This window comes from Diceros bicornis (genome assembly GCF_020826845.1).
Source record: "Diceros bicornis minor isolate mBicDic1 chromosome 32 unlocalized genomic scaffold, mDicBic1.mat.cur SUPER_32_unloc_2, whole genome shotgun sequence".
Classification (NCBI taxonomy): Eukaryota; Metazoa; Chordata; class Mammalia; order Perissodactyla; family Rhinocerotidae; genus Diceros; species Diceros bicornis.
Window position 1 is genome coordinate 558,271 of NW_026690908.1, and position 14,735 is coordinate 573,005.

The 14,735-nt window shown below is 50.5% G+C and overlaps 1 protein-coding gene across 11 annotated transcripts in view; it reads left to right on the forward strand.

Annotated features, from left to right (window-relative positions):
* LOC131402214 (ral-GDS-related protein-like) overlaps window positions 1-14,735 on the forward strand; it is a 353,959-nt gene that overhangs the window by 249,034 nt on the left and 90,190 nt on the right. For 3 of the 11 annotated variants that reach the window (XM_058537092.1, XM_058537090.1, XM_058537093.1), the window contains exons 2-9: window positions 151-272; window positions 2,875-3,188; window positions 3,360-3,430; window positions 3,949-4,164; window positions 4,536-4,638; window positions 6,727-6,800; window positions 8,603-8,693; window positions 9,032-9,306. The exons of 1 other annotated variant lie outside the window; for it this stretch is intronic. In XM_058537092.1, the coding sequence (XP_058393075.1) occupies window positions 4,111-4,164; window positions 4,536-4,638; window positions 6,727-6,800; window positions 8,603-8,693; window positions 9,032-9,144 (435 nt within the window). In that variant the 5' untranslated portion in view covers window positions 151-272; window positions 2,875-3,188; window positions 3,360-3,430; window positions 3,949-4,110 and the 3' untranslated portion in view covers window positions 9,145-9,306. Of the gene's footprint in view, window positions 1-150; window positions 273-2,874; window positions 3,189-3,359; window positions 3,912-3,948; window positions 4,165-4,535; window positions 4,639-5,165; window positions 5,207-6,358; window positions 6,374-6,726; window positions 6,839-8,602; window positions 8,694-9,031; window positions 9,307-14,735 lie in introns of those variants that run through there. 7 more of the 11 variants (XM_058537099.1, XM_058537094.1, XM_058537095.1 and 4 more) reach the window with 7 other exon arrangements.

Genomic DNA, 14,735 nt, shown 5'->3' on the forward strand with positions numbered 1-14,735 from the left:
CTCCCTTCTGCCTATAAAAGTCTTTCATTTTGTACAGCTCCTTAGAGCTCCTTTCTCTCTGCTAGACTGGATGCTGCCTGATTCATGAACTGTTGAATAAAGCCGATAAGATGTTTAAAATTTACTCAGTTTTATTTTGCTTTGTACCAGTTTGGTGGCAGCAGTGGGACCCAAAGGAGACATCTGATGGCTTAGGGGATGAGAAACACAGGCATTGGTACCCGCAAAACCTTTGAGTTCTCCATGTTTGTCACTGATTCTGAGAGCCGTGGGTAAGTTCCTCTCAGCAAGTGCTGTAGAGAAACACAGCAGGGGGCTGTGAGGGAGGGTTGGGCGTCACTTGGTAGGAGGATCTGAAAGGCCTCAATAGGGTGACATTTGCTGGGACCAGAATGACAAGAGGGAGCCAGCCCTTCAGGGGTCTGGGAGCAGTGTGTCAGGGAGATGGCACCACCGGTCCTGAGTCTCACAGGCAGAAGTGAGTTTGGCCAGAGGAGGTCAGAAATATGGCCAGTGCAGCTGGAGGGAGGCTGGGAGGAGAGAACAGGAGCTGGGGTGGAAGGTAGGGCCAGGGCCTGGTAGGCTGTGTCAGTTACCTTTCCCTCTCTGACTTCATTGCCCCTAACCTTGCTTTTCAAAACTACAAATGTTGACTATCTCACAATTTGTGTGTATCAGCAATGAGGCACGTTTTAGCTGGGTGCCTCTGCCTCACTGAGTTGAACAGGTTGGGGCTGTGGCCTCAACTGAGGCTCAACTGGGGGAGGACAAGCCCCCAAGGTCACTCTCAGCCTTCAGGATTCAGTTTGGACTGAGAGCCTGAGTTCCTTTCTGTCTGTTGGCCTGGGCACTCCCGTGCTTCTCTCCTCTATAGGCCTCCACATTGGGCAGTCCCAAAACACTGGTATTTGATTCCTCAGTTACAGGGATTCGACAGAGTGAGAGAGAGAGATGGAACATGAGAGAGGGAGTAAGAGGAAGTGAGAGACTTGTGTAGTTAAAATTTAGACAAGACATCCCATCACATTGGCTCTTATTATGTTCATAAGCCAGTTACTAACTACTTAGTGGTTCCACGGGGATGGCTATGCCATGAGTGGGGTTTACTGGGTACCATTGTGGAGGCTTCCCACCTCATAGGCCAAGATGAGGCCCTTGGGTCTCATTCTCCATAAAACAGGAAACAGTTGAATGGTTTTATGCCACAGAAGGCAGTGTCTAAATTTCCGTTAGTTTCAAACCCCTCATGATGCTGACCTGAAAATGAGGCCAAGTTGGAAGTGACTGTTCCAATATCACATTGCTAGAATCCAGGCCTGTTTTGAGTGGTGTTCTGTGCTACATGTCACCCCTTCTTGTTATTCTTCCATCTCTAAGTTTGTGCCTTAGGTACATGTGACACCAGCCCACAGGGGTAATAGATATTATCTCATATACACCGGGTGAGGTCCCTAGGAAGTAGATTCTAGCCTGATCCCCATGGTGCAGGTTTGGAGACTAGGGAGGACCTGAGAGGCACAGTGACTTTCCCAGGATGCAGAACTGGTAAGAAAGAGGAGGTCTGCATTCATCTCTGTCTCCTCAAAGCTAGGACCTGAGTTAGGTTTCCAGGGAACTGTGGCTAGGGCTGTGTAGGCTCCTTGTGTACAGTTCAGGAAGTGACATGAGAGAGGAGGGTGAGCAACCCGGGCTCAATGGGCAGCTCTGGAGAAATCTGATTGAGGTAAGGGTCCCAGGTAAAGGAATCTTGAAAAATGACCCCATCTCCTTGGTCCTAGGCCTCAACAGATCTTAGAACTCTGGTAACCAGGCACCCACAGCCCCCCATCCAGCTCACTTGAATGGAGACAGCCAAGAAGCAAAAATGTTTTGTTGTTGTATCCAAACTTTTGCAGGATCTGGCCTCAAAAAAACCCAGAAAGAGAATCTTTTTGATTGTTGCCGATGTTGGCTCAGCCCTCATCCCTGACGCCTCTGGGTGTCTGACAGGAGGCAGTGAAGGGTAACATGGGGGAGCCCAGGAAAGGCTAGTGCAGGCCAGGACACAACGGTGATCCCACCTGATCAACCCCACACTCCAGGCCCCTCATAGTGTGTGTGTGTGTGTCTTTGTGTGTCTGTGTGGAGTGCGGAAGGCAGGGTATGTGGGACAGGCCATTCCTAAGCAGGAGCTTGTTGTTAGGTGTCGGAAACCTGGTGGGTCTGTCACGTTCATACCCCAGATCATGGCTGACAGCATGAGAAGGTGAGCTCCTCTACTCGTATATTATTGAGCCCTAGAGGTTTCATTTCCTTCCCTCCCTGACCAAAAATCTTTGCCAGGATGCCCTCTGTGCCTGAACTGAGGAGCAGACTTTCTCTTGGGGGTTGGCCTCAGTGGCAGTGTGCAGGCCACCCCTGATTCCCTCTGGCCCAGCTCCCAGGCAGTCTTTGCAGAACTCCACTCAGGAGGTCATCGAGTAGCTGCCCAATGGTTTCAACTCCACCAACTCACTAGACAAGGAGCAGGTACATGAGGCCACCCACACCATCCAGTGCTGCTCTGAGATGAGAGCAGGAGCAGAGGGCCTCCACACTCAGGACCTTGAGATGATGGGGTTGGACCAGAACTAGGGTGGGACCAGTCAGGGGCTGTCTCTTTTTCAAGCTAAAGGGGACGTACATGCAGGTAACCTTGTCTGGTTCAGAGCTGTGCTCCCTTGACCCTATTTCCCTTGTCTGTTGTGAGTTTAGGAGGCCACTGAGGCAGAGCCAGAGGCTAAAGGGGACTGCAGGCTTTCTATTCCTGGAAGAGAAGTGGGATCTTTCCTGTATTTAGAAGGACACATGGAAAGTCAGCTATGTGAGTGAACCTTTCTCTTTATCCCGCTCCAGAGTCAGCTCCAGAGTTTCAGCCAGCAGCAGAAGCAGAGCTGTGGGCAGTGGTGGAGGTAGAGCTGGCTCCAGCTCCGTTGACACCACACCCTCTAGCACTGGAGCCAGTGTCCCCTCTACCAGCAGTGTTGGAGGTGGAGCAAGGGCCAACATGGACTCCAGCAGGAGTGGGAGCTGCTGAGTTGGAGTCACCTGGACCATCATTTCTAGTGGGAAGTCCATCTCCACCTGTGGCTAAGAAGTGTGAGAAGAAACCCAACCCTACGGCCTTCCCTCCTAAGCTGGTGGTGGAGCAGTTGATCGTGATGGATGCAGTGAGCAACTGGGCTCTGAGGGCGGGGTGGGGTAGGCCTTCCCTCTGCCATCGTTGCCCCAGACCTCATCCAGTCTCCTATGATCTGGGCCCGAATCCTGGCTCCACCCCTTACCAACCATACGACCTGGGCAACTTTCTGAACCCCTAAGCCTTTGCTTTCCACCTGCAGAGCGTAGAGGTGGACACTAACAGGACCTGCTGCACAGAGTGGCTGTGCCGGCTCCTTGAAGAGAAGGAAGGGTGAGCAGGGCCTGGCACATCAGTAGTGGAGGGGAACTCACTGTATGCAGCCAGGTCCCTGGTGGCCCAACCGTCTGCTCAGGAAGCTCAACAGCCTCAGGACTTATTAGACACCTGATGTGTACTCCACTACAAGGGAGACAGACAAGGCCCGTGGTTGTAGCTGCCAGGGGAGAATGTGCATCAGAATGGGGAGTGTGACCAGAGGGGGATCAGTGTGTTGGAAGATGCCCCCTTGGGATGAGCCGAGGTGAGCCACCATCTGGAGCTTGGAGTTAGCCAGGACGGGCTGGATGCAAATGTCCCTCTCCCTTCCCTGCCAGTATTGGGTCCTGGGTCATCCTCTGGGTACCCTCAGTGGACAGAGAAGAAAAGCCAGGGACTCTCACAAGGCTCAGGCCACATCATGAGCTTCCTGAGCTCCAGCTCTAAACTGTGACCCCTGTGTGGGACTTTTGTGGATGTGGACACAGAGCTGGGGTGTGGCAATGTTGGGTGACACTCCCCCTGTTCCCCAGGAGCTCTTCCGGAAGGTGGTGCCCTCTCAGTGCCTGGGCTCCACCTGGGGCAAGAGGAACAAGCCCAGCAATGAGCACCTGGCACACACCGTCCGGGCCACCATCGACCACTTCAGAAGGGTGGCCAGCCTCGTCGTCACCACCTGCCTCGGGGACCCGAGCATGATGGCACAGGACAGGGTGAGGGTGGTGGAGCGCTGGATCCAGGTGGCCCAGGTGTGCTGTGGGAGGCCCAGTGGAGCCCCTCTCTGGAGCCTTTGGAACTGCCTCCACCTTTATCAGATCCCAGGATTGTAGTGTGTGGTCTAAGCCCCTGCAAGTCCCTAGGCCCTTCTTGCCAGGGGAATGCTGACCTTGACTCCAGGTCCCAGTGCGGGGATGCTCACTTCCTACCTGGCTCCCTCCCTGGGTTGAGCTAAAATCCTCCTCCTTGTGAGTGTTACTCTTTGGGTCCTAAATGTGCCCTTCTGGGGCTCCCTGAGCGTCTGTCTCATCCAGGAGAGGAGATTTAAATAGAAGGGGACTGAAGCTAGAGCAAGCAGGGCTCCAGCGCCCCACCTCACAGCTCATTCTCTTCCCTTCCCCAGGAGTGCAAGATCCTGAAGAACTTCTCCTCGCCCTGCACTGTCATCTCTGTTCTGCAGAAAACATCCATATGCCACCTGAAGAACACATGGAGGAAGTTTCCTGGTGGGTAGGCCTCTCTCCATAGGAGGACCAGGGTGGATGGGGGATCTCCCGTATGTCTGCCATTGGCCCCTCAGTCAGCTGGGAACTCCTGGGTGGCAGCAAATGCTTGGAACAGGGCCTGGGCCTCAGCGGTGGGTCTCTAAGTCTCCTGGTGTCCTTAGTGCACCAATTCTGCTTCAGGATTCGGTTTCTCTAAATGTCAGGTACTGGGTTGAGCCACATTGGAGATTTTCAAGTGTTTATAGCAACAGAACTCTATGCCCAGTTGAAACTGAAAGTGGTCAAAAGAGAGCTGCTCTGTATAGCGGGGGAATGGAGACCCCAGTGACCAACAGGAGAGCCCCCTCCCAGTCTCACAAGACCTTAGCCCTCAGAGGAGCCCAGTGAGAGCACTCCTCCAGGCAGTTTGAATCTCTCAGGTTGTCAAAGAAAAAGATTTGCACTCAGACCCCTCACATTATCCCTAAATTTATCCTTCCCTCTTTCCCCTCTCCTCAGGCAGCGCTCTGAAAAACTTAAGGAGCACTATAGCCAAGACGAGTCCTTGAGCAGAGAACTGATGACCAAGGTAGAGTGGAGGCTGGGGGTCTGGAAAGAGAGGAAGGGCCACGGGGGGAGGGTGACTGGGCAAGCTGTGGTTTTGATAGTTTCTCACTTGAACTTTCTCTGAAACGTTCCCATCTATCTTGTCCAGGTTAACAAGCTTAGGGATCTGTTTGGCCCATGGGCAGGTGGGGTGCCGTTTGTGGGCAGGAGGCCCTGGTCATGGGACACAGTTGTGTTGGCTGTGCTGTTCCAGAGCGAGTTGCCGAGCTGGCGCCATCAGCAGATTTCTGGCTTCCATGCACTTCCGTCCTGCTGAATGTAGCTTCTCCCAGACTGTTGGGTGGTTGGGTGGGTTTATCCCTCAGCCTAAACCTGTCCTCAGGAAGCCAGGCCCCTGCTGCTCCTTCTATCTTCACCATGTCTCCAATGGGAGGGAACACTGCCTACCCCAGGGACGGGCACAGCAGGGAATTCCCCTGGCCCAGGTGGACAAACAAGATGCTCATCCTTGGATCTGAACAGCTGGACCAGAGACAGATGTGTGTGCGTTCTGGGACCCCCCCTGGACGCCTAGAACAGTCATTCGAGTCAACAACGGAGTCTCACCTGAATGCCTGGTTGGCAATGACATATACCCCAGGTGGCTTATGAGTAGCGCCTAGGCAACTGATAGATTCTTAGTGGATCCTGCTGAAAGGGAGTTAGGTGCTTCATGTAAACAGGGAAGCAAAATGTCCTCTCACCCCTTCCCTGTTGATCAGAGGTGGCACCTTGGGGGTCCAGTTTCTGAGTGGATAAAGAAAGAGTTCAGTGCAGGGGAATATCCTGAGTGGTTCCTTGGGGAGGAGAAGGGTTTGGCATTGCCTCTGTCCCAGCCTGGGGGCCAGACACTCCACGAGACTGGGGCAGGCAGGAGCCATTCAACCAGACTCCCAAGACACCACATCCTCTCCATCCACGCCTCGGCCCACGACCAAGCTTCGAGAGCTCGGGGGTCAGGACTGTTGTCAGTGGTGGGGCTGGGGGTTAGGTGAGGATGTTGGAACAGGGTCTCTGGCTGGGAGGGCCAAGTGGCCTCTCCTCTGTGGCCCCTGAGCAACTCACTGCCCCTGTTTGGGCCTCTGTCTCCCCATCAGGGAAATGGAAGGATGGTGATCGTGTGGTGCAGGCCTCGCATGGGGGTGATGAGGTAAGAGGGAGGAAAGGAATGTGGGAGCTTTCTGCCTGCTCCCTGGAGGGGTGAGGGCAAGAACAGCAATGACAGTCATGCCACAGTGAGTCCTCAGGAGAACCTGTGAAGTAGCTGGAGTTCTCACACTTTCCAGATGAGGAAACAGGCTCAGGGAGTCCAGGACGCAAGCCCAAGCTTACACTCAGAGAGTTGAAACTGGGCTTGTTCTGGAATCACAAGACCTTGGAGGGTGGAGTGGCATTGGTACCAGTTGACTCGAGTCAGATGTCCAGTGTCGGAGGAGAGTGGTGCTGGAGAGAAATGCGGTGAGGGGACTATGGCCTCACTGACACTGTCCTCGACCCTGACAGGAGGGGCCTTCCACGTTTGCCCCCCGGAAATCAACCCCCAGAGGGTGCAGGAGAAGGAGCAGCAGCAGCAGCAGGTGAGTGTGCCTGTGGGGGAGGGGCTCTGCGTTCCCAGCTGGAGGCCTCAAATCAAGAGAGGAGGGCCCTTTCTCTTGGTGCCCCACAGTGTCCGAATCCCCCAGTAGAAGTGACTGGGATGGCCTGGAAGAGCTGGTGCAGGATGGGTTTGTTGTGGGGAGGGACAGGGACCGCATACCCTGTGATTTGCTAGAAGCCTGCCCTGGGAGAGGAGGAGGAGGAGTGTGGTGTTCTTGGGGTGTGAAGCAAGGAGGAATTGAGGGGAGGCTAGTAAGGGTCCTAGGCTGTTCCCCGTGGGAACCCTGGGGTGGGCCAGGAGGCTGTGGCTGTGGACTTTTCAGGGGAGGGTCTGCAGGGGGTTGACTTGAGAGCAAGGGCTCATCCCACCCGCACCCCAATGTCACAAGGTGTCGTCCCCTATCTTGGCACTTTCCTTGGTGACCTGCTTATGCTGTGTCTGGCGATGGGTGATTATCTCGAGGTGGGTGAACCTGAGGCCAGGCAGGAAGGACCACGATCCTGAACCTTGGGATGCGGGAGCCCCCGAAATGTGCTCCGAGCTCTCAGCACTTGACACATCTCTCCTGGGAGCCTCGCAGTGGCCCCTGGGAGCTGGGGCATCAGGCCCATCTTAGAGATGAGTGAACAGAGGCTCCACCTGAGACACCCATTCCGGTTCCCCAGGCTGGGGAAACTCAGAGCTGCCTGATGGCACAGCCGCGTGAGGTTTTATCTGAGCTGGACTCAGCCTCTAACTCCCATGCTCCCCATGGAGGGAGAGAGGGGTCGGCCCCCCCCCAAGTCAGGCAGCACATAAGTTGCTGAGCAGGCCCCTCTGCCTGAGGCCTCAGCCTCCAAGTCTGTCATCAGAGAGGGTTGTGCTGCCAGGTCCCTCAGCTTCCCCCCATGTCCTCCTTCTCTGGAGCCCAGAGCCCGGCCTAGGTCCAAGTCCTGTTTTCTCTGCATGCTCCACCCCCTCTGGGGACCTGGCAGTCGTGCACCATGAGAAGGGGTGGACATAAGGGGCTAGTCAGTCTATGGCATTCTGTCTGATGGACTCTGGCTCTCCACCTTCCAGGGGAATGAGATCAACCTTAAGAAAGGGACTGAGGTGAGCAGCTGTGGCACTCCCTGCAGGGGAGGGGAAGGAGGTGGAAATCAGAGACCCTCTGGGCAGAACAGTCCCTGGTTCCACCCCCTGTGTCTTACATTGAGTGGAAGACTTCGATAACAGAGAAGTGGGAGACCCATCCAATTGGCGGGTTGGTTGAGGGGAGGATGGCATCAAGGATAACTTCCTGGAGGAAGGGCTGATTATTCTCATTTTGAGAACAGGTAGAGCCTGGATAGAACTGGTGGGAAGGAGCGTTGCCAGGACTGGTCCCCTGCCCCACCCCTCACCCCCCACAAGGCCCCTGCAGCATCTCCCACCCAGGCCCTGTGTGCATTCTCTCCTTCCCTCTGGTCCCAGGAATACTGAGTCATGAGGGAGATGCTGCTGCTCCCAGTGGTTGCAAAGAATTACAACCAGAGCTGGAGGAGTGATTTGGGGCCTGATTCCAGGACATGGAGCTGCTCAACGAGAATGATAGTTGAGGCTGTGCAGGAGTTGAGTGAGGGCAGGGGTGGACTCTCCATGTTGGCCAGTCCAGAGAGCCTGTCTCCATGGCCCCCTGCTCAGCCCCAGGCCTTATTGCTTGGTGAACTCTGGGACACCCAGACTCCAGCTGCTGGGAAGGCAGTGGGGGGACACCTGAGGTGTGGCTCCTGGTAGGCTCAGAGGTGCCTCTCTGCCCTGTAGCTACAGCCTGTCCTGCCTGCTGGATCCCCAGATCTAGTTGGCCAGCAGAATATTCAAGGCCAAGAAGAGCCGGCCATCATCAAGTTCAGGGGTGAGTGAGTGTCTGGACTGGGGTGACTGACTCCTAGGAGTTCAGTAAAGCTTTGAGCTAAGCGTGTCCTTGGGGAGTCCGATAGCTGGCACTGGGATCCCACCTCCACTACTGAGCAGTCCTGTGACTGGGGTGACTCTCTTCAGCTTCCTGAGACTCCGTTTCCTCCTCTGTGAACTAGGTGATAGTAAACGATTTCTCCCGTGGCAGGGACAAGTGGGGTACTGGTGGCTAACAGCACTGAGCACAAGGTCTGCAGCACCCAGTGCAGTGGGGACAGGGTGGGTGGCCATGATTCTGAGGGAGGCCCCCCAAGATAACCCGACACTTCTACTCAGCCCCCAGGACCCAATACCGAGCCCCATACCAGTGGACGATCACAGCCTCATCCTCAGCAGCCGGGACACAGCTGGGAAGCTTGCGATGCACCGGGCCAGCTCCTCCCACCTGACAGGAAGGGGAGCATTGTAAGCTGATTCCTGGAGTCCCCTGAAGCCCAAGAGAGAGAGGACGACCCCATCTCAGCTCCCTGACATCCCCCAGCACCTATGAACCCATTGGGGAGGGACAGTAGTTATTTGTTGTAAATAATAAATGCCATGTTTGAATATTATATTAAAGTCCTGTTCCCTTTACAGCCTGGAACTTGTGGTGTGGTTCTGTCACTTTCTGTAGGCATGTGAGGGAGACACAGAATCTCACATTTCTCCTTGAATCAAGAACTCTTCCGGGTCATCAGCTTATTGTATGTGGGAGAAGGGAGAAGGGCCAACCCCTTCTCTGGCTAGTGGGGACAATCCCAAGTCCCCCTAACACCGAGGACCAGTTCATTTCAGTATCATTCAGCTCCTCCAGGAGCAGACACAGCCCACCACCCCTTCTCCTGAGATTTAAAGGTTGAAGGTACTTTCACAGGCAGAGAAAAAAACCACTGAAATGTGGGTGACTTTAAAACAGCACTACGCAGGACCATGTCATGCCACAGGCAGGGGCTGCCTTCCTAATTCTGGAGGAAGAGGGAATGTTTTCTGCTTCTCTTCTTGAGGTTTCTTTTGACCAAATTTTAGGAACTTGTTGTTTTCTAGTTCAATCTCTGGGAATATATCAGCTCTAAGTGGAGAAAACAATGGAAAAAGATCAAAATGTGCACGTTGAGAGGACAAGACCCGCGGAAGTTCATTTGCAGATGGACTAAAGGCAGGCAGGACTTTCCCTCCTGAGGGCCCTCTAGGGGCTCCATGTTCACCTCTGACCTAGATTTGAATCCTGCTGGAATCCTTGTCCAGGACCCTGAATTCCTTTTCCTGCTTGATTTGTATCCAGGAGGAAAGATTTGTGATGCAGCTTTTAAGGCTACAGCTGGGCCTTGTTACATAAACATTACTGCTCCCTGTGAACTAGGATTTTCAGCACCCCTGCCTTCCTTATGCAATTCCCTTTAGGACAGAATTTCCCTAGAAAGCCCCAAACCTCCTTCCTGACTTGGCCTGATGGATCCCGAGTGAGCTCTACTTTGCCAGGATAAGGGACCATAATCCTGGCCAGTCAGTGACCCCACATTGTCCCTTGCTGTCCAAGGTGACTTCTGAGCCCGTGTTCTTCTGAGGTCCATGGTCTTGGACAATCCTCAAGTTTACACACTCAGTGTTGGTGTTCCAAACTCGTCCAAATGGGGCAACTGGGCCCAAGCCCTTAAAGTGTGTCAACCCTGGGTGTCTGTGATTTTTTCCCCAGTCTTGTGTTGTGGTTACATTACAACCACCTGCTGGGGTGTGAACCCTGTTTGGAGCTTTGAAAGATCAGGTATGACGGGGGTGTGGGGGGCTCCAGCAGGGAAAGCCACGGAACTGATGATCCATGGACGTACATGAACACAGCCTTACCAATTAAAATACTGAAATGCTCCCCATCTGGTGGTGAATAGACACTGCTCTGAGCTCACACCGAGAACCCACCACATGACTAGAAGCTTTCAAAGGGTTACTAAGTGGCATTTTGAAGCTCTTCCCTTGGGAACACCCTGTAAGACGAGGGCCAGATGAATCGCTTGGCACTTGTGAGTTATCGCCTCCTTTCTGATGGCTGCAAGTGTCACCCAGACACACAGGCTGGACTCTGTCAGGGAAGCCTTCTCAGGACAGCCAGAAGCTGAGGATGAATTCTGGTTCCCGGCATCCCAGGCCCTTCCTGACACAGCATAACCACCCAGGAAAGTGGTTTGGTAATGAAAAAACTGGGAAGGCCATACTTTCCCTCCAAAGAGAAAGAGAAGTGCCAACAGTGAAAGATTGATCCCCCAAATAGACAATTGAATCCCAACAAGCAGTGGGTTCTTGTCAGATTACTGATGCTGAAAAGGCCTCTTTTGATAATAGCACGATCCCCCAACTGCCGTGTCCATCTACATGAATCAAATTTCCAACACATATGGATCTAAAAAACTGAGGGAAATCTGGTATTTCCTTAGATGCAACTCTGAAGTAGCATGCAACAAAGAACATAAAAATGGAGACTTAGAAGTAAATATCTAATTTGAGAACATAGACATCGAAGTGCTTTTGAACTAATATTTTGGAATCTATTGGAATATTACACAAAAAGAATAATCCACTTTAAGTAGGTTTTACTGTGACTGTGGGGAAAAACTGAATCATCCCGTGACGTTGATAACTCTCTGCTGACTTGAAAGTAAAAATAAATAATGTGCATAGTAAAGGAAAATGAGAGAACAGCATGAAAAAAGAAGATCTTTCTCTCCTCACCTGAAACTCAACCTCTCACCTCAGAAAGAAACCACTGTCTATATTTTCTATTTCACGCAGCAGAGTTTAATAAAAGAAACGTATTGGTATGTTTTAAAGTTTCAAGAGCTCAAAGCAAGGAAACATTAGGGACGCTGCCAAGAGACCTCACTGAGGTGCCTGCTCCATTTCATCTGCTGTCAGGACGGCCTTCTTGGCCCCTCACTTTCTCTGCCTCACTAGCAAGTCTGTCCGCCATCAGTGCTACCACCAGTCTCTCTCCTGTGCTCTTCACTGCCCTTTCCTCCTTCCTGATACCTTCCTCAGTCGCCAGAAATTGTTGGCAGTGGAACTGTGGAATGCCCAGATCAGCTCCTGGAATCATCTCTGCCAAATCTGAAGACCGGCAGGAGTGGGCATGGAACCTGGAATGCAGACTACCTGCGAGCACACCTGGCAGGGATTCACCTGTGTGACTAGGTGCAAGTTTTTGCAACGCTTTGGCAAGATTGAAAGGACTTACCAGTTTTCCTGCATTGCTGCAGGCCTGGAGTCCTTGTGGTCTCTCGGGCCAGCAGACCTGGTGGGGCTGGTCCAAAGTGTCCTCCCAGAGACCCGTCACTGCCAGAATGGGATGGGATTCTAGTATCCGGCCTCTTGAATATGTCACTGGACATCCTCAAAGGGTTGAAGATGCTTAAACCAGGCTTTGGTTTGGACTGGTTCCCACAGTTACACTGCTTCCTCTGTGAAGACGTAACTATCATCCTTCTTTTCCTCTTACCTTACAAAAATAAATCATGAAATTGGGTCAAATGACAAAGGAACCCTGACTTTTTAGGACAATTATCCTGGTTGTTTTGTACTTCCACCCTCCCTCTGTCCTCCAGGGATAGATCTGACTTGTGTCCTGGGATGTCATCAGGCAAATTTGCATCAAGAACAGAAAGCTCAAGGTCAAAATTTAAGGCTACTCCAGATCATTTCTCCTCCCCCATCCTGTTAACACCCCTCCCTGTTTGAGTGTGTTTCTATTATATTCTTGTCCTTGTCACTCTAAACCGCACAAGTCCTGACACTCCCTCTCAGGGCAGTCGGTCCCCAAACCTTTACTAAATCCTAAATCCTACCATTTCTGTGTTTTCTGACTACTCATGTGCTTAATCCATTGACCACTTGGTGTTCATAGAAGTTAAATCAATAGTGACATTATCAACCACCCCCTGTTAACGACTTACTCCCATGTCCCAGATGTTCACATAATCCAAACGGTTATGGTCAAAAGTAAATAATTCAGAAAACGTATTCACTCACCACAAATTCCTGATCTCTAATACTTTTATTCAAACACTCATACAGTAGATACCTGTCCCTCAAGATCAGAAGTAATTCCAGATCACCGATCCCCACCTTAAGTTCCTCCTACACCTATCAATCCTGGATTCCATGGACTATGATCTCAATACTTTCCTTGGAATAATAAAAAATTCCTTACCACTCATTTATGATGTAAACCTCCAAACCAAGACGTTCCCAATTATCTGCCATGCCGTAGCTACTGCTGGTCTTATAACAAACTGAAGAAAAAACATGAAACATTATCTTTTGGTACCATTGTAAAAACAAAACCATCTGCATCAACTGGGAAGCACCCATAATGCCTGAAAATTTTGTTCTCTTTTTTTGTGTTGGGTCAATAACAAAAAGAAAAATCAATTAAAAAATGGGCAATGGACCAGAATAGACTTTTTCCAGTGAAGACATACAAGGGACCAATAGGTGTATGAAAAGGTGTTCGGCATCACTAATCAGGGAATGCAAATCAAAACCACAATGAGCTATCACTTCACACCTGTTAAGATGGTGATTATCAAAAAAACTAAAGATGGCAAATGTTGGTGAGGATGTGGAGAAAAGCAACCCTTGTGGGAATGTAAATTAGTACAGCCATTATGGAAAACAGTGAGCTTCCTCCAAAAATGAAAACTAACATATGATGCAGCAATCCCACTTCTAGTATATACCCACAGGAATTGAAATCAGGGTCTCAACGAGATACCTGCTCTCTAATGTTCATTGCAGCTAATTCACAATAGCCAAGACACGGAAGTAACCTAAATGTCACTGATGGATGAATGGAAAAAGAAATGCAATATTAGTCAACCTTGAAAAAAGAAGGAATTTCTGCCATTTTTGACAACATGGATGGACCTGGAAGACATTATGCTAAGTGAAATAAGGCAGACAGAGAAAGGCGAATACTCACTTATATGTGGAATCTAAAATAGTCAAACTCATACAAGCAGAGGTTAGAATGGTGGTTACCAGGGGCTGGGGGGATGGATAAACAAGGAGCTGATGGCCAAAGGATACAAAATTTCTGTTATCAAGATAAATAAGTTCTGGAGATGTAGGACAAGCATAGTGCCTACAGCTGACAAGACTGTATTGCATACGTCACATTTGCTAATAGAGTAGATATTAAGAGTTCTTACCACAGAATAATAGTACAAAAGGAGTTGAGAGAAAACTTTGGGAGGTGATGGATATGTTTGTGGCCTTGATGGTGGTGACAGTCTCAAGGGTGTATACTTAGGTCCAAATCCATCAAGCTGTATATGGAAAAGTAAGACATAATCGTTGATTCCTCTGCACCTTGAAATACACCGTGTCCTCATCACAAGAGAAAAAAATTTGTAACTATGTATGGGGACGGATGTTAACTGGACTTATTGTGGTGATCATTTCAACATATATACAAACAATGAATCATTATGTTGTACCCCTGAAACTAATATAATGTTGTATGTCAACATTACCTCAATAAAGACAATATAACAGAGAAAACCATTTGAATATTGTAAATGAGTTCAGTGAATCCCTGAAACTGCCCCATTCCCATATGAGAGTTACTGGAAGCAGAGAGGATGAAGTAAGATGGAAGAAAGTTGTACAAAACAGTAATCAAATTAAAATCATTTAAGTTGCTATGAGCTCCTTGTGGCAAAGTTCTATGAGCACTGATCATTCACCTTTTCTTGGAAAAGCATACTTTCAGATCCAACCCATAATAGTTTCCTCATTTGCTCTAATAAGAAAATTTCAACTTAATAAATAAAACCAAAAACATCCCTTATGTATGAATAAAGTTAGTGAACTTTACAGAGAAAAGAGCATATTTGCACACTCAATAAAGGAAACAGAAGAACTGAATGATGATTGATTCTCATTCAAGCTTATCTTTGAAAGCCAGTAAAACCAGGTTATCTTTTCAAGGATGTGTGTAGAGCTGTCAGCCTTG